Source organism: Erinaceus europaeus, chromosome 16, assembly GCF_950295315.1.
Source record: "Erinaceus europaeus chromosome 16, mEriEur2.1, whole genome shotgun sequence".
Lineage (NCBI taxonomy): Eukaryota > Metazoa > Chordata > Mammalia > Eulipotyphla > Erinaceidae > Erinaceus > Erinaceus europaeus.
Window position 1 is genome coordinate 79,486,355 of NC_080177.1, and position 22,580 is coordinate 79,508,934.

At 43.3% G+C, this 22,580-nt stretch overlaps 1 protein-coding gene across 4 annotated transcripts in view; it reads right to left on the reverse strand.

The window, feature by feature from the left end:
- Positions 1-776: 776 nt before the first annotated feature.
- The window catches only part of PCNX1 (pecanex 1), a 139,482-nt gene continuing 117,678 nt past the window's right edge, over positions 777-22,580 (reverse strand). For all 4 annotated transcript variants that reach the window (XM_060175537.1, XM_060175540.1, XM_060175538.1 and 1 more), the window contains 10 exons: positions 21,925-22,178; positions 19,896-20,126; positions 15,592-15,692; positions 14,503-14,653; positions 9,290-9,520; positions 8,220-8,494; positions 6,516-6,721; positions 4,577-5,019; positions 2,264-2,404; positions 777-2,009 (listed from right to left, as the gene is read on the reverse strand). In XM_060175537.1, coding sequence (XP_060031520.1) covers positions 1,869-2,009; positions 2,264-2,404; positions 4,577-5,019; positions 6,516-6,721; positions 8,220-8,494; positions 9,290-9,520; positions 14,503-14,653; positions 15,592-15,692; positions 19,896-20,126; positions 21,925-22,178 — 2,174 coding nt within the window. In that variant the 3' untranslated portion in view covers positions 777-1,868. The remainder of the gene's footprint in view (positions 2,010-2,263; positions 2,405-4,576; positions 5,020-6,515; positions 6,722-8,219; positions 8,495-9,289; positions 9,521-14,502; positions 14,654-15,591; positions 15,693-19,895; positions 20,127-21,924; positions 22,179-22,580) is intronic.

Genomic DNA, 22,580 nt, shown 5'->3' on the forward strand with positions numbered 1-22,580 from the left:
GTGTTAAGCTTAAGTGGTAAGTCAACAGGAGGCACTTTGGACCATGAGTGATCACAAAAAATTTAAATTAAAAAATTTAAATAAATAAAATAGGTTTAAAGATCTGGGGATATTAGCTGTCTGCTTCCTTAGTTTTCATTCCTTCTACTGGATGGATATGATGAACAGTAATGTCTACATTATAGTTAGTAGCAAAAAGCTTCTCTTTCCTGGGACCCCATCAAAAGGCAATTTAAACACATACTCTGCAGCCCTGCAGTCAGCAGCTGCTAGAGAAGACATGAAATGTGACTAGTGCCGTGTGTTGAATGAAGTCTTAGTGTTTTACATATGATGGCTGAAATGAGACCATGTGACTCAAGTTAATTTCGCCTGCTTCTTTTCACTCTCTGCTCATGGGGGTAGGGAGTTAGCGGCTCCTTATGCTCCAGAGAAATGCACAATCTTCTTTGGAGTTTCACACAAGAAAGAAAATTTTTTTTTTGAATGACTTGTAAAATGCCAAATATTGAAAACTAAGTCAAAATTGCAGTTTCTACCTAGCCCAATTGTAAATCTGGATTATACAGTTCCCTGAATACCCACACATAAAGAAACACAATTTAAGTTATGAGATAAACATATGAATTAAGTCAGTTTCACAGGTATAAACATTTCTGATTACAGCTACACTCAATAAATTACAGAAAATAAAATTCAAGTAATAGAAAAAGGAGGAAAATAAAAGGCAAAGTTATTTAAAAAGGGACATGACATTAAAAACTGCACCATTTGGATCAGTTTCAGAAAAATTTTACTTGATTAATTGAACTGCAATGTGAATAACTTAAGAGTTCTTGAAATAAGAGGCATGGGATCCATCCTTTCTCGAAATTCCTGGATGTTCATCTTCTTCTTTGAAAAGCAAAAGCATTTTCTTCCCGAACTGACCCCAGAAGAGCTTGTCCCAAGAGGAGGAGAGACGTGAGAAGATCTGGGACATAGACCCCGCTGGAGTTCACCTGGAATGCGGACACCGGGGCTGGCAGTGGTGTTCACAGGACCAATTCACTGACTATCGGCACCAGGGAAGAGTAATGACGGGACTGTGTGTCTTGAGGCTTGGTACTCATTTCACAGAGAGTATCCCATGTCCTGGTGTGAAGTTCAGATTACTGATGGGGACATGAGCAGCACAGTTTCTGCTATGTGTGTTTAAGGAACGGGGACGGGATCAATCCCAAAGGCAATTTAAATAATGTATTTTGTTTTTCTATATAAATAAATGTTCTGAGAAATCTCAGACTTTAGTGCATTGTTGTAAAAAATTAGTGCAGCTTTTCTTTTACCATTAAAGTTTTTTAGCATTCTAGGAACAAGATAAATCTCTGTCTGTTCATAATCTCTTTCACTGTACATTCAACTTTTATATTGTTCTATGTCAAACTGAAGATCACTACACTGGTCTGTTCTTTGAAAATCAAGGTAAATGGATCATGTTATATGACAAAACAGGGCAATTATTTTTGGCAAAGAAATCTGAAAAATATGAGACCACTATTTAGAAATTAAGAGTTGGTTGGTTTTTAAAGCGTAGATGATGCATTTTAAAAAAGTGTCTTTAAGGATGTAATTTGAACAGAATTTTATCCTTCATGCAAAATGCTTTCTTGGCAGCTAACTTAAAAAAATATTTCAGCTTTATTTGGGGATAGAGACAGTGACAGGGGTCAGGGGAAAGTGCAAAGGAGAGGTGTCTGATCAAGCCCACTCTATTCAAGTCTCTCCATCTAGGATCCAAATGACACCTGCATCATTCCTCTCCTCTCTCTTTCCAGTGCCTTGCTTGGAATTGGGAGGAAACAGAACTGTAGTTTTCAAACACCGGCTCACACTTCAGCCCCGAGTTCTAGTACCCCAGTTTCAATTACAGTCACGTATTTATCATCAATCTGGACCAGAAGAACTGTCTTGTCGATGTGGGATCTGGTACCTGGATCTCTGCTGCAAGGCACCCATCGGTGAATCACCTGGTGGTTTAGAACAGGACAAAAATGAGTGGCGGAGATTTTGAGACACACACACACACATACACACACACACACACACACACACACACACACACACACACACACACACACACACACACACACACACCATCCTTCTCTTAAAGATAAAGGAAATTATTCGGCTTGATGATGAAGCAGAACTTTGAAAAATAGCCAGGTACAGGCACCACAGCCATCAGGCACCAAAACCACCACAGTGTTCCGAGGGGACTTACATGGCCTTCCATGCCCTCCTGAGGACTCCAGTCTTTCCAGCTGTTTTTCCCAGCTTTTAGCCGGATTCCCTCATCAGGCCACTGCAGCTCCTTCCTTTTTGACAGGTTGATTCCATCGAGAATTTGACTGGGATCCACAATCTATGATGGAAATACTTACGAATCATTTCCAGTTCAGTTTTTTCTTCATACTAAAGAATCACATAGCCCCAAACAAATCTCCTCTCATAGCCCTCTTGTGTCTCAGGTTCTCTACTGCCTATAATGGAGTAAGGAAGAAGCTAGGGACCTCCCCTGCCCTCCCTGCCTGCCCCCTTTCCTGTTAGCCCGCTGGTAGATCTAGATGAATGGCCACATGTTAACGGCCAGACAGAAAACAAACAGCATCACTGCATAGCTGTTTGAGTTGGGTTTTTATGTTGGCACAAACTACATTACACCCCAAAATTAAAATAAAAAAATTGACAGAAGCCAGACCTTCCACCTTCTGCACCCCACAATGACCCTGGGTCCATACTCCCAGAGGGATAAAGCATTGGAAAGCTGTCAGGGGAGGGGCTGGGATACGGAGATCTGATGGTGGGAATTGTGTGGCGTTGCTCCCCTTTTATCCTGTCATTTTGTCAGTGTTTCCATTTTATAAATAAAATTTTTTTTAAAAAAAGGGGAGAAATAGATACTTGCAGTACTATTTCATCCACTACTCATGAAACTCCGTTTTCCCCTTGCCTCTGCAGATGGGTACTGGGTACTTGAACCTGAGTCTTTGTGCATTATAACATGAGCACTGGGAGCCGGGCTGTAGCGCAGCGGGTTAAGCGCAGGTGGCGCAAAGCACAAGGACCGGTATAAGGATCCCGGTTCGAACCCCAGCTCTCCACCTGCAGGGGAGTCACTTCACAGGCGGTGAAGCAGGTCTGCAGGTGTCTATCTTTCTCTCCTCCTTTCTGTCTTCCCCTTCTCTCTCCATTTCTCTCTGTCCTATCCAACAACAACAATAATAACTACAACAATAAAACAACAAGGGCAACAAAAGGGAATAAATAAAATATTAAAAAAAAAAAGCTAAAAAAATATATATATAACATGAGCACTCTACCAGGTGCACCACTGCCCAGTTCCCTGGGCATTTTTTACTGAGTAGACAATTCATATAAAGGAAATTTTATAAATTTGCATTTGCCATTTACTAAACATCAAGGACAACACAAGTATACATTTTTCTATAATAAAGGATTTTAATTCAAGGGGCTGGGTGGTGGTGTACCTGGTTGAGCGCAAGGACCTGGGTTCAAGCCCCCAGCCCCCAGCTGCAGGGGGAAAGCTTCACGAGTGGTGAAGCAGGGCTGCAGGTGTTGTCTCTCTCCCTCTCTATCACCCCCTCCCCCCTCGATTTCTGGCTGTCTCTATCCAAATAAATAAATAAAGATAATTTTTTTTAGAGTTTTTTTTTAATATTTATTTTATTTATTTATTCCCTTTTGTTGCCCTTGTTGTTTTATTGTTGTAGTTATTATTGTTGTTGTCGTCGTTGTTGGATAGGACAGAGAGAAATGGAGAGAGGAGGGGAAGACAGAGAGGAGGAGAGAAAGATAGACACCTGCAGACCTGCTTCACCACCTGTGAAGCGACTCCCCTGCAGGTGGGGAGCTGGGGTTCGAACCGGGATCCTTATGCCAGTCCTTGTGCTTTGCGTCACCTGCGCTTAACCCGCTGCGCTACAGCCCGACTCCCAAAGATAATTTTTTAAAAAAAGGATTCTAATAAAAAAAAATTGTTCGAGGGTGGGGGAAATGGCATAATGGTTAAGCCAAGAAACTCTCCTGAAGAGGAAAAAGGGAGGGACATTTGGATGTCATAACACATGTAGGTGTGACTTGAAAAGGAAGAGGAGATGGGACCACAGGGGGGAAGATGGGCAAATATATCCAAATACAGAGAGTGAACTATAGAAATATTAGTTAACCCATATCAGCAACCTTGGGAGAACTGGGTTAACCAATATTTGGGGTTGGGGGTTAAGAACTCTGGTGGTGAGCTGTTCCCATTATCTTATAATTTTATAAATCAGTATTCAATCACTAATAAAGATAATAAAAAAGAGACTCTTATGTCTGAGGCTCTAAAGTCCCAGGTTCAATTCCCCACACCACCGTAAGCCAGAGCTGAAATAGTGCTTTGGTTAAAAAATAAAAAAATTAAAATTAAATTCTAGCCTGGTAACATATGGCATACTTTCACGGGAGTTCTTAAGTCAACAAGAAATACGAATGCGTCAGAGTGGGGGCACAGGACAGATCCTGCCTCACTTACCCGTACTCTGTAAATCACCTCCCCCTTTTTGGCCTGTGAATTATTGGTGGAACTTGAGGTGTTGCCTGGCTGTGCCTCAGTGGCACTACTCTGACCTCCGTCTGTCCCCAGAAAGCCCACGAAAGTGTGATGCTTGCAGGCAGGGATGCTTTGGCTGGAGCTGCTGGAGGAAGGAAGTCCGTGCTGCACACAGGACAGGCCACCCTGGCCGGAGGGATCCAGCTGGTTCACCATGGACAGGCGGGACTGGATGGAGGACGGCAAGTTTCGGAGTGAGATCTGACTGGTGGAAGAGCGCCGACAAGGCACGAATCCCGGGGTGGACATCCTGAGGGAGGAGTGTCGGCTGCTGTAGCAGTAAGAAGACTGGCTGGCCCCCGAGGCGCGGGCGGGGGACTGTCTGACCAGGCTTGACTGTACAGAGTGAGCGCTGTGACTCGTGCCTAGGGAAGGAGAAGGTGAATAAACACATCAATGAAACGAAGTGGCAGCGCTCACTCTGAGTGGCACAGATGGAGTCTAAGTCCTTTTTGTAGCTCCTAACGTGCCAACCCGCCCAACCCCAAGCAATTGTCTGGTGACTCCAGAGAACTTAACATTCATGTCTAAAACTTTTGGAGTTATCAAAAACAGACCTGTTTTTCATATGACTTTTACTTACTGAATTTTAAAATTCAAGTTTTGGGGACATAAAGAAGGACACAGAATTAAATGATTTACAGGAAATCTCAGGCTTTACGACTGACACAAAGCCTAAAATAGTTCTCTTGGAAACTGAAGAATGAGGGAGTCGGGCGGTAGCGCAGCAGGTTAAGTGCACATGGCATAAAGCGCAAGGACTGGTAAGGATCCTGGTTCGAGCCCCCGGCTCCCCACCTGCAGGGGGGTCGCTTCACAGGCGGTGAAGCAGGTCTGCAGGTGTCTGTCTTCCCCTCCTCTCTCCATTTCTCTCTGTCTTATCCAACAATGATGACAACAACAATAAAAACAACAAGGCCAAAAAAAGGGAATAAATATTAAAAAAAAAATAGTGCAGAATGACAAGAATGTCAGGGCCAGGTGGTGGCTCACCTGATTAAGCACACATAGCACCATGAGCAAGGACCCGAGCAAGGATCTGGGTTCAAGGTCCCGCTCCACATCTGCAGGGAAGATGCTTCATGAGGCTGAATCAGGTATGCAGGTATCTCCTTTTCTCTCTCCCTCTCTCCCCTCACAATTTCTCTCTGTCATATCAAATAAAATAGAAAGAAAAAAATAATAAAGTAAAGGAAAACTGGCTGACAGGAGTGGTGGGGTTCATAGTGTCAGGACAGAGCCCCAGCTACTGGAGACCAAAAAAAAAAGAATGACAAGAACATCTATCTCCTTAATACACAATAAGGGAAATATCTCAGTATCCCATGAACACAATCAGAAATGTTATATGGCAAATGTTGTCGCTACTGTTGCTTGAAGTATAATATTAGTACCTTTTGAATTGTTTCAGTAACAAGCTATACTGCTTAGAGAGAGATAATGACACCAGTTGGCTATTTTCATATATAATGCCTAATCAACCGAGCTATTTGTACGATCAAGTTTAAGCTGTGCTTTAGTTATTTCATTTTGAAACTCTGGTGCCCAAGAGAACAGTAATTGATCATGACAAATTATATACAAAGTTTCTGACATCAAATTATTGTATAACAGGAGTGAGACATAGTATATGAAATATTATTAGTCTTTAAAATAATTTTTCCAAGTAACAATTCAAATACACATTTGAATTAATGCTTGATGTAGACAGAGAGGATAAAGTCCAAAAGGGAATCAGATGAAATGGTCTGTGAACAGATTTCCCGCCAGGCAGTATGCCATTCTCTCCGGACACACCTGCTGACCGACCCCCATAGTTAAGGAGTCGAACATTTTGCACTTAAATTTTCTTTCCAATTACCTAGTGTTGGGGGACAGGATGTGACAGGTGGATGGAGTCCTGCTCCTGACCCCTGGCCTGGATTTCCCGTGATGCCTTGAGACACGCCGCTGTGGGGATCGTGGGCAGCTGTTGCATTGTTACTAGGACAGGAGGTGCCACCTCCAGTATCAGAACCTTCAGTGTTGCCGCCGCTGTTACAGCCAGCACCACAACCTTTCCTTAACCTTGGAACAAGCATCAGAGGGGGAGATGTTATTCCAACATCACTTTAAGGTAACTGTTTGGACTCTTCTTTCAGCTCCTTTGAACTGACGCTAATATTCAACTTTCAAAATCTGTATGGTGTTATCAGTGCATGGAGGAGAAAGCCGCTATCAGTTCACACCCACTGCCCCCTCTTCCATAGTTCCTGGTCCAGCTCTTCCCACTCTGCTTCCTCTTTACACATCCCAGCACCTTCCTATACCATAACAAAGAGCTGCACACAATACACTTGTAGCACACAGGGAAACAGAATTCTTTAGTGTTCTTTCAGAAGACAGCTGACAGAATTATTTTTCTCTTCGGTTTTTAAAATGCAAGGTAATGAACCCACTGTGTTGCTTTACATATGACTATCTTGACTTGACACTGTAAGCCTGGCATCCCAAGACACTGCTCAGTTTTGAGTAATTCAGGAGAGGTAAAGTCCCTACATCTCTTAGGAAGAGAGAACTTAACTTCTTGATGGCAATTCTACAAACAGGAAAAAAAAAAAAAGGTATTTACTGAATAGGTAAATATGGAGCACCTGGTTGAACGCATGCATTACAGTGCAAAAGGACCTGAGTTCAAGCCTCCAGTCCCCACCTGTGGGGGGAAGCTTCACAAGAGGTGAAGAAGTGACACACACACACAGCAGGTATCTCTCTGTCTCTATCTTCCCCTCTCAATTTCTCTCTGTCCTATCAGATCAAATCAATGTGTGTATGTGTATATGTAATTTCTCTGACCACCACTCTGGTCATATATATTTCCTTCTGCTAGTGAATTCATGTACAGATTTGAAAGCACTCAGGTCGAAGATGTGAGAATGACTGTTGGTAAGATGACTCTAGTATCTCCAAACCCTCTAACTAGGACTCCAACATGTCAAGAATGCTCTTTGTGTCACTGCAATGGAATAAAATAGAAGTGACTCGTGAGCACAAGTCTCTCATTTTTTTTTTTTAGATCTAATTTTCCCTGTTTGGTGACCCTCTAAGTTCTAGATAAACTTTATTTCAGAACTTTAAAACTATTTTGTATTTCAACTGCTGCCACAGAGAGTAAAAAAATATTAAAGGGAAGATGGGAAACATTCTGAGTAAAGGTTCTTTTGTTGTTTTTTTAGGAACTACTGAGAAAGGGCCAGAGTCAGAGGCTAGAGCACTGCTCTGATCTATGTGGTGCAGGGGACAGAACTCAGGACCTCACATGTGCAGAACTTGCTGTATTTTACCAGCGAGCCACGTCCATGGCTGAAAGACTTACGGCTCTTGCCCAGAATGGCACACTGGGTTTCTCTCGAAGGATTCGGGAGATAGAAATATTTGAGTCTACTGTCTACAACTCAGATGTAACGATGCCTGTGGTGTCATGACATCTGCCGACTTCTACAGACTTTTCAGGTGATGCTCATGCACCCTGCCTGTACTAAGGGCGAGACTACGTGGCCTTCCAAAACGCAACTCCAGGGCTTACCTGTGCCAGGTGGACACAGTGAGGTCTCTGATATTTCCCAAGCTGATAGGTCCCCCAAGAATGTCTTTAAGTTGCTCGTGGCTATCAGAGTAAGAGGTGGTCAGGGGTGAGACAAAGATCGGGTAGCCGATAGGCTGGTCGCATGACGAGTTGATCATATTCCTCAGGGCCTGCTTTGCATTTTGGATGCTGCCTCTTTCTGGGTTACGGTTGCGTAGAAAGACAAGTTCTTGCTGCTGCCCTGCCCAAAGACCTCGGACACATTCCTTGTTCACCTGAGAAACCAGAACGAGGGCAAATTAGCGTAAGAGGCTGAGAACAAAGGCCAAAAATAAGCAGAAAGGTGTGGGAGACAAAAGACATTACGGTAACGAACTGCTCTGAGCAGGAAATAAGTACAGTTAAGTCACGTCTGACTAGGCGTTAACCAAATCCCACTGCCACCAGCAGACTATCATTGAATGAATAACAGGCCCCTAACAGTCCCATCTCCTGACACACTTTATGCACTATCAAGGGAAATGGAGTCCGTTTCACTTTCTAAACTGGCTCTAGGATGTTGTTACTTTAAGAAGATATACTGACCACACGGCACACAGGACTGATAGAAGACTGCCCAAATAGAAGAAAATGTTGTGAGGTTTTATGGCTCACGAGAAAGTTTCAGGACAGAATGTGTTGCTCACAAAGTCAAATGAAGAATCATGAGTAAGGGGGGCCAGGTGGTGGCGCACCTGGTTGAGCGCACATGTTACAGCACACAAGGACCCAGGTTCAAGCCTCTGGTCTCCACCTGCAGGGGGAAGCTTCACGAGTGGTGAAGCAGGGCTGCAGGTGTCTCTCTGACTCTCTCCCTCTCTATCTTCCCTCCCCTCTCAATTTCTGGCTGTCTCTATCTAGTAATTAAATAAATTTTTAAACATTTAGAAAAAAAAGAATCATGAGTAAGAAACTCTGCTGCTGTATTGTCCCCCGCCCCCAGCCTCCCAGAAGAAGCTGCAATCTCCAATTCCAAACGTCTGGGTGTCGTTTCATTTCCTCAGATACGAATCAAGATCTTCCAGACCTACTTTAATGACTCTGAAGCTCAGGTAGCGTCTGTTGAGCATGATGATCTTGTACTCATTGGTGCCATCATCCATGACGTGCCGCAGAGCAAGCAGGGAGGGTGAGTTGGCGAGGACGGCGCTCCGCCATGCAGGGTCCCCTTCGTGGGCTATCACCAGGTTCTTCTCATGAGCTACGATGGCTTCATAGAGCACGGCAGGGTCCTCATACTCATCGGGAGAAGTAAAATGATCCTGGACACAGAAACAAAGATGGGATGCTTTCTATTCCCCAGTCTCACGGGCCATCTCCGTTAAAGCCATGCTGAGATGGCTCGTGAGTCCTCCGAGCCATCCTGACCTATTTTAATGCTTCTTTTCTTGTGAGCCTGTCTAGGGTTGACGTGTAAAATGTTATCAGTTCCAGGAGGAGGACACAAAGATCTGCTGTTTACAATTATAAGTGATTATCGAAAGAGACCTAGTTAACATCTCTTACCCACACAGAGCTTTTTTTTTTTTTTTTTTTTTTGTCACGAGACGTTTTAAGATCTAATCTCTTGGCAACTTTCAACTAAACAATATTCTTTTAATATTTATTTCTTTCCTTTTTGTTGCCCTTTTTTATTGTTGTCGTAATTATTATTGTTATTGTCATTGTCGTTGTTGGATAGGACAGAGAGAAATGGACAGAGGAGGGGGAGACAAAGAAGGGGAAAGAAAGATAGACTCCCCTGCAGGTGGGGAGCTGGGGACTCAAACCGGGATCCTTACTCCAGTCCTTGTGCTTCATGCCATGTGAGCTTAATGCGCTGCGCTACCGCCCAACTCCCTCTAAACAATATTCTATCATTCACTAAAGACTCTGTGCCGTACACCATGCTCCTAGGACTGGCTTTATAACTGGACCTGTGAATCTTTTCACTTCCTTTATGTGTTTTCTGCAAGATTCTACATCTAAGTTAAGTCCATACAGCATTTGTCTCTGTGATTTCTTTCACTGGTATATCTCCTGGGATTTTTTTTTTGGGGGGGGGGGAATTATTTCCAAGATGACAAAAACTTCTAGAGATTTTTTATCTCATGTGAATGAGATAAACTGGCTCAGACAAATATTTAATGCCAGCATGTGACAGCACTGTTAGAAATAATTGACTCTTTAAACTTAGCCAGTTCCCTATGGCTATCCAACTTCTATAAATTTCTTAATCCAGCCTGACCCCTTAACTTTTGCAGACACTTTGTGATTTTAAAATATTTTCTTTGTGTTTTAAGTTCAGATTGACTTATTATCTGCATGTATTGTAAATATGTGTTGTATATGGTTTTGTTTTGCTGTTTTTTTTTCTTTTTCCCCAACTGTTTTCAGTTAGACAGTAATGTCTTCCAGGAAAAACCTCTTGGGTCTGGGCTGGTGAGGTAACTCACTGGGCCAGCATGGCCCAGACCTTCTTTGCTATGTGTTTTGGGCCCAGATTCAGGTCCCAGCACAACACGGGAGATGCTATGGGGCCACCCACGCAAGGCTGCAGTGCTGTAGTGTGAGGTGTCTTCCTGGATGATCAAAGACACAGAGGGCCCCCCCCCGTGGTGGAACTGTGCATTCACGAAACCCCAGCTCTGCACAACAACAACGACCCCCAACCCTCCTGCTTTTAGTGACCACTTATTCATGTGACCGTTACTAATATCTGACATATGCAAGGAGCTGTGGCACGCATCATAAAATAAAACATAAACGTATGTCATATGTGTCCAGCAGAGACATTTTTTACAGAAGCCAGCCCTTCCACCTTCTGCACCCCATAAGGAATTCTGGTCCATACTCCCAGAGGGATGAAGAATAGGGAAGTTTCCAAAGGAGGGGATGGGACAGGGAACTCTGGTGGGGGGAATTATATGGAACTGCAACCCTGTTATCTTACAATCTTGTTAATCATTAAATCACTAATAAAAAGTTTTAAAAAGAGTATGTAAGATGTATTTCTCTCAGAAACTATGGGCAGGGAAGAGACATGTATCTAGATAAATATAACAGACTGGACTTCTGAAATGATGTATTATTAAAGAAACACATATTAGACTGGCTACTATCATATTTATAAGTGATTTTTTTTTTGATTCAAATAACCCATCTGCACCCGAGACAAGTGACTGAAGTGCATGTGATCTGAAGAAGTGAAGTGGGCGTCGGGCAGTAGCGCAGTGGGTTACACGTGGCACAAAGTGCAAGGACCAGCAGAAGGATCCTGGTTCGGGCCCCCGGCTCCCCACCTGTAGGGGAGTGGCTTCACAAGTGGTGAAGCAGGTCTGCAGGTGTCTCCCTTTCTCTCCCCCTCCTCTCTCCATCTCTCTCTGCCCTAGCCAACAACAACGGCATCAATAACAGCGATAATGATGACCAACAGCAATGGTAAAACAACCAGTGTAACAAAAGGGAAAAGGTGGCCTCCAGGAGCGGTGGATTCGTGGAGGAGGCACTGAGCTCCGGCAACAACCCTGGAGGCAAAAAAAAAAAAAAAAAGAAGTGAAGAGTAACAGCAACAATGTTGGCGATGTCCCCAAGGCACCATTAGATGTGGGGATTGGCTCATGCCAGTTTATAAAAACCTTCACTGTAATATGCACAACCTCCGGTATGTGACCTCATCTAACCCCTACAACAACCTGCCAAGCAGGCTGAGTACAGGAAACCAGCATCTGATGAACCTTAAAACTCAAAGTCGGGTGAAGCCAGCAGGGTGGCTTCCATGAGTGGGTGCCTGCTTTGCCATGAGCCCAGTCCCCACTGCAAAGGGGTGGGGTGGGGAGCTTCAGTGCATGGTAACTGTCCCTCCCCCCTTGCCTCTCGTTCTCTCTGAAACAGTTATCCCAGTGGTCACCCCAGCAATGATTAAGTAAAAGACATAAGTAAATGAGTAAATAATTCAAATAGGCGTAGCTACTTCCTCGGTTTAGTAAAGTTAATTAACAGCAATATCCCCAAATGGAACACATTTTAAAAAGTGTTTTTCTGGGAGTTGGCCGGTGGCGCAGCGGGCTAAGCGCATGTGGTGCAAAGGCGCAAGGACTGGTATAAGGATCCCGGTTTGAGCCCCTGGGCCCCCATCTGCAGGGGAGTTGCTTCACAAGCAGTGAAGCAGGTCTGCCGGTGTCTATCTATCTCTCCCCCTCTCTCCATTTCTCTCTGTCCTATCCAATGACAACGTTATCAATAACAACAACAATAATTAACTACAACAATAAAACAAAAAGGGCAACAAAAGGGAATAAATAAAATTTTTTTTAAAAAGTGTTTTTTTTACTCTAATATAAAAAGCTGTATGATTAGGGAAGGTCAACAAGATGCAGGTAGTTTTGAGCTAGATTTTTTTTTTCCCTCCATGTCGCCAACGACTTCACTGGGGTTTCATCCCACAATTATTCTACTGCTCCTAGGGGACTTGCCTCCCTCCCCACATACCCCTCTCCAGGCAGAAGGTAGAAGGCAGAGAGTGAGACAAAGAGAGGAAGAGAGAGGCAGAGGAAGACACTCGCAGCTCATGAAGTATCCCATTTGCATGGTGTCGCTGTGTGGCCAGGGGTTCAAACCCAGCTTCACACACAGAAGCGTGTGCTCTCGTGAGTGAGTCATCTCTCAGCCCCCAGCTGCATCTTAAATAATAAACAGGACGTGAGTGGATGGTGTCGGGGCCAGTGCAGGGAGAGGCAAGGGCTTCCGGCAAGACAGGCTACAAGGGAGAAACAGAAGGTCCATGAAGATACATCTCTGTGGGCACTGGGTGCCTGCTAACTGGCCAGGTGATGTGGGGAACGTAGAAACCAGCTTTTAGCTGGATTTTGAAGTGCCTCTCTGGAGCATCACCCAGGTTTCTTTAACCAGACTGTTACACTCATCTTAGTGTAACACCTGGTCTTGTTCCCTCTCTCAAGAACTGCCTGCAGCTGATGAAGATTAGCAGCAGGTGGGGATGGGGGCGTGGGGCAGGAGGCTCAGCCTCCTCTTGACTGTGAAGAGTGCTACGGACGGACAGAAAGGAATTCTTGGTGACGTTCACATTCCAGAACTTTTCCTAGAATCCAGCAGAAGCCAGAATTCAGGTGAAGCACATGTTTGCTGAGCTTCTTTGCTGGTGAGTTTCTGAGGACAACCCACGACTGGACTCCTGTTTCTGCTCCTGGGGAATGCAGCACTGTAGCATTAAATACTGCTCAGTCTTTCTCAACTCTGTACGCTGCCTGCTGCCTCCTGTCTAGGAAGCGACCAGAAGATGTCTTTTTTCTTTTCTTCCACTAGGCTATTGCTGGGGTTTGGTGCTGGCACTACAAATCCACTGCTTCTACCACTCACTCCCCCTTTTTTTTCTAAAGAAGGCATCAAAACTTGTCTAGTCCTGTATTTATTACTAGGCCTAACCACCCTCCTCTCCTACCCTTTACTTCACTTCCCTCAACCACTCTGTCTACTCAATTAACTATATAAGAGGAAGTAAGAAATATTCTTCCATCTTTTTAAATTTCTTTTTCTTTTCTTTTTCTTTTTTTTTTCCTTCGGGGTTATTACTAGAGTTTGGTGCCTGCACTGTGAATCTACTGCTCCTGGAGGCTATTTTTTCCCCTTTTTTGGTTGCCCTTGTTGTTTATCATTGCTGTTATTATGGTTGTTCTTATTGATGTTGTCATTGTTGTATAGGACAGAGAGAAATGGAGAGAGGAGGAGAAGACAGAGGGGGGAGAGAAAGACAGACACCTGCAGACCTGCTTCACTGCTTGTGAAGTGACCTCCCCCCCCACAGGTGGGGGAGCTAGGGGGCTCGAACCCAGATCATTGTACCAGTCAGTCCCTGAGCTGCAAACTATGTATGCTTAACCTGCTGTGCCACCACCCAGCCCCCTTTAAATCTCTTCTGTCATCGCATTATTCTTACCCCCTTGAAAGCTTCAGAAGAAACACTATACAACTTGCCAAGAGTTATACTGGCAAAAACTATATATCTAGTGTGTACAAGTGTTCTGCAGAGAACTTGCCTGCCAGTTCTGGTATGGCTCTGATATTATTATTCAAGTTGACATTCAGAAATAGGTTCAGGCTTCAAAGATTTATTATCTTGCCACGAATCAAGTTTTGCTTGTTTCATATTAGAATGTTTCTCAAAGGTTCCTAAGGTGTATAAACTGGAAGTCAACGATAACACACTCTATACACCCCCAAAGCGTTAGAAACTCCCTCTTCTTACCTGATGGAGTTGGATGGACATTCGTATCCCAGGCACTACTACTTTCCTTAGCAGCTCCATGTCAGCAAAGATCCATTCATCTCGAATTGAAGAGATACGAAAGTCTCCCTTAAACAGGGCATGCAGTCCGTAGAGGAATGACTCTAAATTACTGTGAAGATTAGAGATAGAAGTTGACACATCTTAACAGTGGCCCTCCATTGACACTGACTTAACATCTGCTTGCTCATTTGAATCATCTGGGAGTATTCTGGAAATAGAAATTCCGAGGCTCAATACCACAACCCTTGAGTAAGAATCCCACAGGATAAAGATCTGTTTGACCTGGAACTGAGCCCACAAAAATAACAGCGGAGAAAGAGTCTAGAATTCAAAGAACCTACTATACAAAATAAATCACCAGAGAAGTTCTAAATATTCCCCTAGTTCTTAAGATTTTTCATTTGGGTGCATATGTCAAAAGCTTAGTTTATGTTTAAGAATCCCTAGTTCTTACAGACAAGTACACTTAAAAATATGAATTGCAAAAACTTACATGAACATGTGAAAAAGTAAAAAGAGGTGAATTGACTATATGGGCAGATCATTTTTCAAGCAACTCTTAAATCCTACTAGTAAACTGTTGTTTTACTGACTTCACCCATGCATGTGAGTTTTATAGGATAGTTGTTTACAACTTTGTAGATCTCAAGCACATTCAGTAAAAGGGCTTATATAAGCAGAACATTAGAAGATAATTTTGCAATATAGTTAGCATAGAATGTTTATAAAAAAACAAACCAAAAATCCTTATTTAAAAAAAAATTTTTATTAGCTTTTTTTTTTTTTAATTGATTGGATAGAAACAGTCAGAAATTGAGAGGGGAGGGGAACATAGACAGAGAGAGACACCTGCAGCCCTGCTTCTCCACTCATGAAGCTTTCCCCCTGCAGGTGGGGACCGGGGACTTGACTTGGGTCCATGAGCACTGTAACATGTGCGCTCAACCAGGTGCGTCACCTTCTGGCCCCCAAATCCTCTTACGTTTCCCATATTCAGCCTGTACCACACCCATAGCCACTTCCTGGAAACAGAAATACTTTCCTTACCTAGACATGTGGTGGGACGCAGTACCCAAAGCTCTCCTTCCCAGAACACAGAGTCCAAAGCAAAGGGTCACCAGGGAAGAATCTTTGTCCACATCCAGCGGCTTCAATGAATATTGAATATAACAATGAATATTAATATCAGAGACGTCGTGAAAGATTTAACCAATCAACAAACACAGAAGTCAGAAAGGACATAAACGCTCTTGTGAAACATTTATATCTATCCAGATGAAAGTTTTCAAGAAATTCAATGAGACAGTACAAAATGAAGTATGAATGTACATGAGGTTCTTTGGAATCTTTTTTTTTTTTTTTTAGTTATTTAAAAAAAATTTTATTATCGTCATTTATTTATTGGACAGAGAAAGCCAGAAATTGAGAGGAGGAGGGGAGATAGAGAGGGAGAGAGACAGACACCTGCAGACCTGCTTCACCACTCGCAAAGCTTTCCCCCTGCAGGTGGGGGCCAGGGGTTTGAACCCAGGTCCTCGTGCACTGTAACATGTGCCCTCAACCAGGTGCGCCACTACCCGGCCCCAGGAATCTTTGAATAAAATCTGATACTTATTCTGGTGCACCCTCTAAGATATGGCTTCATTAAAGAGTTCAGGATCTAAAACATCTCAAAGTACTTCCTGGTATGCAACACTACTGTTACTAGCCTAAAAATTTATATGTATCTTTTCCCATATTTAGGAGCTACTCTCTTCCCCGATCCAGCTTTCAATTCCTATTTCCAAAGCTGTGACCATCTCCCCAGCATGTGAGCTGTCAGGCTCAGGCAAAAATTAGTAAAGTCATGGACCCCTTGGAATATATCTAAAATAGACCTACTAACTTTTTCCAGAATGGAGACTCCCAAATCTCACCTGCTATAGTCTTGCTTTTAGGTTCCAGATTACTAAACAGTTTGTTCTTCTTTATATCTTAATGCTTTTTCAGACACCCAGTTGTAGATGCTACCATGATGCCAACATGACTTCCCCGGGCAGACAACCTCACCAATGTGTCCTGGAACCCCATCTCTCTGGAGCTCTACCCCACTAGGGAAAGAGAGAGACAGGCTGGGGTGTGGATCCACCTGCCAACACACGTGCCCAGCAGAGAAGCAATTACAGAAGCTAGACTTTCCACCTGCTGCACCCCACAATGATCCTGGGTCAGTACTTCCAAAGGAATAAAGAACAGAAAAGCTTCCAATGGAGGGGATGAGATGGAGAACTCTGGTGGTGGGAAATACTATGGTTTTGTTGATAGTTTCTATTTTTTATTTTATAAATAAATTTTGAAAAATAATACATATGAGGTGGGGGAGACAGTGTAATGGTAGTGCAAAAAGACTTCAATGCCTGAGGGTCTCAAATGCCAGATTCAATCCCCTATGCTCTCATAAGCCAGAGACGAGCCATGCTCTGGTCTCGCTCTACATAACTTACTTCTTTGCATATCTTTTTCTCTCTCATTAAAGGGAAAGAAAGAGAACTATTTCTAAAAGGAAAAGATTGTATGTGTTAACACAATGAGACACTTTATGTTTGACTACAGAAAACCTTGGTAACATCCTAAAAGGGTGGTGGTTCTCAAAGTGTAGTCAGTCCTAGGAGACAACATCAGCATCACCGAGGGACTATTAGAAATGCAAATTACTGGGCTCCCCAAACCTATGAAATCATATTCTGGAGGCTAATCCAGCAGTCATAGTCCAGGTGATACTAACATAGGCTAATATTGAAGAATCATAGATGTAGGATAATAAGGAACTTTATTTTAACTTTGCTAATTATATCTATTTATTGGACATTATAAATCATCAAATAATAACAACAACAACAACAACAAAAAGAAACTAAGATAACTAACTTAATAACCATTAACCAGGTAATTTGGCTCATAGCAACTATGTAAGAAGGATTTGAATGGCTGCCAGTGAAGTCATACTACCTCCTTCTGTACATACCCAGAAGACTCTTTGAAGAAATTTGGGGTTTAACTTACAAGGCAGTAGATTAGAGTTTGTGATAAGAATGTGGAACGAGGAAGTAGGGTCAAGAGGCCTGAACACAGAGGACCTGTGCTTCCCTCAATCAACAACAAAGTCGGGATTACACAAGGAGAAAGCAGACAGGAACACGATTTTCCACAACATACCACAAAAAGGTAACAGTCAGGGACTGAGGAGAGGGAAACCCTTTGTCAAGAAGAATAAAGCTGCTGCCCCTGAGAGAAACCTGAGTTAACAAACATGGACAAGGCAGGGCTCACTCCTCTGACGAGCAGGGGGCGGGCTGTAGCAAGACTCCAGCACTGCAGCTCTATTCCTGCAACTGATGACAGCGCAAAATGGCTAGTTGGGACTGTAAAGCAGAGGTGGGAGTCAATATGGCAGCCCTTCCCAATCTGTAGCAGCTTGACAAAGCTCTGGTGGAAGCCATATTGCAACTGTTTCCATGGCAACAATCGGGGGAGATCTGAATAGGACCAGCTCACTTAAGAATGGTAGATTCCATTTGGAGTTGAAGCTCTGATTCTCCAGATCCCCGCCACACTAGGGAAAGAGAGAGGCAGGCTGGGGGGGTATGGACCGACCAGTCAACGCCCATGTTCAGCAGGGAAGCAATTATAGAAGCCAGACCTTCCACCTTCTGCATCCCACAATGACCCTGGGTCCATGCTCCCAGAGGGATAAAGAATAGGAAAGCTATCAGGGGAGGGGGTGGGATACGGAGTTCTGGTGGTGAGAACTGTGTGAAGTTGTACTCCTCTTGTCCTATGGTTTTGTCAATGTTTCCTTTTTATAAATAAAAAATTTTTAAAAAAAAGAATAAGAAAGCTATCAGGGGAGGGGATGGGATACGGAGATCTGGTAGTAGGAATGGTGTGGAATTATACCCCTCTTATCCTATGGTTTTGTCAGTGTTTCCTTTTTATAAATAAAGAAATAATAATAAAAAAGAATAGATTTCCTACAACCCTACAATAACATCAGATGGGAAATCAATTTTCACTAAACAAAATAAAACTAAGCCTAAACTTATGATGGTGTATAGAAAAGATCAAAGAAAAAGAAATGATTTACAAGCAGTCAAAGAAAAGCAGAGTCATCTTTCAATACAAAGGAACCATGATATCAGCTAATTTCTCAGAGGGCTAGCGGGATTTATTCAATTTTTTGAATGGCAAAGACATCTACCCAAGAATATTTAGCTATGTTGTTATTCAAGTATAAATGACCAAGAACTTTCTAGGTAAGTGGGAGTTAAAGACATTCATAATCGTGGGGCAGGCAGTAGCGCATTTGGTTAAGCACTCACATTACAGTGCGCAAGGACCCGGGTTCAAAGCCCCTGGTCCCCACCACTGTTTCACGAGTGGTGAAGCAGGGCTGCAGGTGTCTCTCTGTCTCTCTCCCTCTCTACTACCCCTCCTCAATTCCTCTCTCTAGCCAATAATAAATAAATATTTAAAAAGAAATTAATAAAGGGACTTATAAATAAGAAAATACACAATGATATCTCCTCATATGAGGTAAAGGAAACAAGAGTCCCACCTTCCCCCCCCCCAAAAAAAAAAAAAAAAAAAAAAAAAGAAAACCAGCAAAGTGAAACAAACTAAAAGTGAAAAAAACTTTTGGACTCATACTACAGGACTATGGTTACCGCAGGCTTTTACTTCTCTGACGCCAAAGGAGCTCCTGCCAAGCCCAGGGCAGTGGCCATGCTGTAGGTCACAACTTGCATATTCTTAATCAGTACACCAGCTCTGGTCCGCCAACACAAGGGAGTGCTATTCGGCAGTGAGGTCATGATAGGGCAAATATGAGAATGGCAAAGACCTTTCTTCTTTTTTTTTTTTTTTTTTGCCTCCAGCGTTATAGCTGGGGCCTGGTGTCAGCACTACGCGAATACTGCTCCTGGTGACCATTTTTTCCCCATCTTATTGGAAACTGAGAGGGAAGGGGAAGACAGACAGGGAGAGAGAAAGCATGACACCTGCAGGCCTGCTTCACTGATTGGGAAATGTCCCCCCTGCAGATGGGGGAGTGGGGGCTCGAACCCGGATTCTTGCGCCGGTCCTCGCGCTTCTACCCGGCCTCGATACCGCTTTTCTTCACGTATTTTGGACCAATCATAATGAGCCAGACGGCTTCTCTTACTCATGTCAGACAGACTTTGTAGATAAGTGGGAGTTAAAGAAATGCATGATCGTGGGGCAGGCAGTAGCGCATCTGGTTAAGCGCTCACATGACAGTGCAGAGATTCTTCGGAAAGACGGAGTCAGACAGTGAGACATGAGAGCGACTCTACCTTTGCTCTTCGGGAGGAACAGTACTCTATCCAGCTGAGGTAAATCACACAGAAGCTCTCCCTGGAGATGCCTGCTAGCCGGTGGTCATAGTCTTCATCAATGTTTGGGTTGAATGTCGGATCCACATCCACGTAGTTTCGGTCTGCACACACACGGAGCCCTTCCTGCATTGTCTCGTTGGCGAGCCACTCCTCTAGCTTGGAAGAGGTTGTAACATAATAAATGATACCCTAGTGGAGAAAATATTTTTAAAAGTTCAGGTTAGGGCACAGCATGAGTCAATTCTACTTGCTCGAGAAATAAATTTCAATTTATTTATACTGACGTGGGACTTAAAATTTGTTTCCTAGCTCAATACTGTAGGTACACACTTAAGAATGCTATCGTGACATTTGAGAGCAAGTCTTTCTGGATGAAAACCATTTCTAATTCATTTTTTGTTTTTGATTCCGGGGTTCTTGGGCTCGGACCTGCACTATGAATCCACTGCTCCTGTGGCCATTGTTTTGATTTTGTTTATTTATTTATTTATTTATTTTTGTATAGGACAGAGAGCAATTAAGAGAGGTGGGGAGGATAGAGAAGAAGAGAGAAAGACAGTGGTCCAGGAGGTGGCGCAGTGGACAGGGCATTGAATTCTCAACCATGAGGTCCCGAGTTCAATGCCTTGGTAGCACATGTGCCAGAGGGATGTCTGGTTCTTTCTCTCCTATCTTTCTCATAAATAAATAAATAAATAAATAAATAAATAAATAAATAAATAAATAAATAAATAAATAAAAGAGAAAGACAGACACCTGCAGACCTGCTTCACCACTTGTGAAGCGACCTCCCTGTATGCGGAGTGCCAGCGGCTGGAACTGGGATCTTGGCGTGGCTTCTTGTGCTTCGTACTATGTGTGCTTACTCCAGTGCACCACCACCCAGTCCCCTCATTTTTTTTTTTTTAAACAAGAGCACTGTTTATCTCTGGCTTATGGTGGTGCGGGGTGTTGAACCTGGGACTTGAGAGTCTCAGACATGAAAGTCTCTCTAAATAACAACCTTATGTTATCTCCCCTGCTGAAAAAGCTTTTAATGCTTTTAACAGCAAACCCACAAAATCAGCAAGGCAACTTCACAACAATTTTGTTGATTTATGAGATTTTGAACTTGGTATATTTTAAGACAAACAAAACAAAACAAAACGAAACCAGAGAAAACACCAGGGGCACAGAGCACGCCTGTCACCGTGTGAAAGGACCTGGATTCAAGGCCCCAGACTCCACTGCAGAGGAGAAGCTTCCCAAACGGTGGAGCGATGCTGCAGGTGTCTTTCTTTCTCTTTCGCTCTCTATCTCTGCTCTCCCTCCCAATTTCTCTCTGTATCGAGAAAGAGAGAGAGAGAGAGAGAGAGAGATGAAGCCAGTGATAAGCTTGGTGTGAAAAACAATAAATAAATATAAAAAAGCAAAATGAGAAACCGTAAGTGTGGAGTGTCCATTCTGAGAAACTTGTCACAGAGAGCTAGTTAATGACCTTGTGTCCTAGATCACGCTACAGAAATAAAACTAGAGCAACAGAAATATACATGCTCAATACTTTCAATTTAGTTTGTTGGAAGCAATGGTTAACAGCAAAGGCTAAAGAGTCAGATAAGCTTGGGTTTACTATTCGTGATTCCATTTACAAGTTAGAGGACACTGGCCAAGTTGATTTCTGATCACTGACTTGTTTACTGGTTAAACAAGGAGGTAATATTCCTTCGGAGAGTTACGGAAAACGCACTCAGGTAGAAGCACCCATGAATATGGATATGCCTTAGCGGAATGACTAAAACGGGATCTTCAAAGGGTTGTCACTGATACCGATGAGCAGGACAAGTTCCACTGAAGAGAAACAGCAGGATCTTCACAGGTATATTTTAATGACTGCAACACAGTACATTTCAAAGCTACTTGGCAGCAAAGCACGACTTAACAAACAAACAAATGTGTGTTTTCTGAGAGCCTCCGTTTATCAGAATGTTAAAAAGACATGCACGCTGACCTTGACATAGTAAGTAGTCAGGACTTTGCGGAGATCAAAGACTTGAAGCATAGACGCAGCGCTGTTGTCCGTGATGCTGTAGCCCTCCAGGATGTACTTAGTGACTACCACCTCCCAGGCCAGCCAGCGCTGGCCAAAGGCTGAGTTGAATGAAAGCACATGGGGAATATGACCAGGCTCGCAGCAGCAAAAGCCTTCGTCTTCCTCAACACCTTCGGTGATCGCCTCCACTTCTCGTTGTTGACAGTAAGTTCCTTGAGAGAGAGAGAGGGAGACATGTCCATAAAGAGATGAGTGTTCGAAGATGCAAGAAATGGAGAGAGAGAGAGAGAGAGAGAGAGAGGAGAAAGGATATACTTTATAGCAACTGAGAGTGAGGGACTAGCCTCAGAATGCTGGTTAACGAACGGCAGGCAGCCGGGCAGGTTATACTGACACACTGACACAGGCAGGCTCTGAGAACCTGCAGACAGGTGACCTCCGCAACTCTGAGCCATCAATTCCCAGGCTGTTTACAACTTCATTCTTCTCAAGAATGTCAAAATGCATCTTATGGAGATTTATGTTAGAGACAAAAGCAGAATAAAAATGGAATGATTATAGGACACACAATATATACAAACACATGGAACTAAAAAAAAAAAAAATCTGAGCTG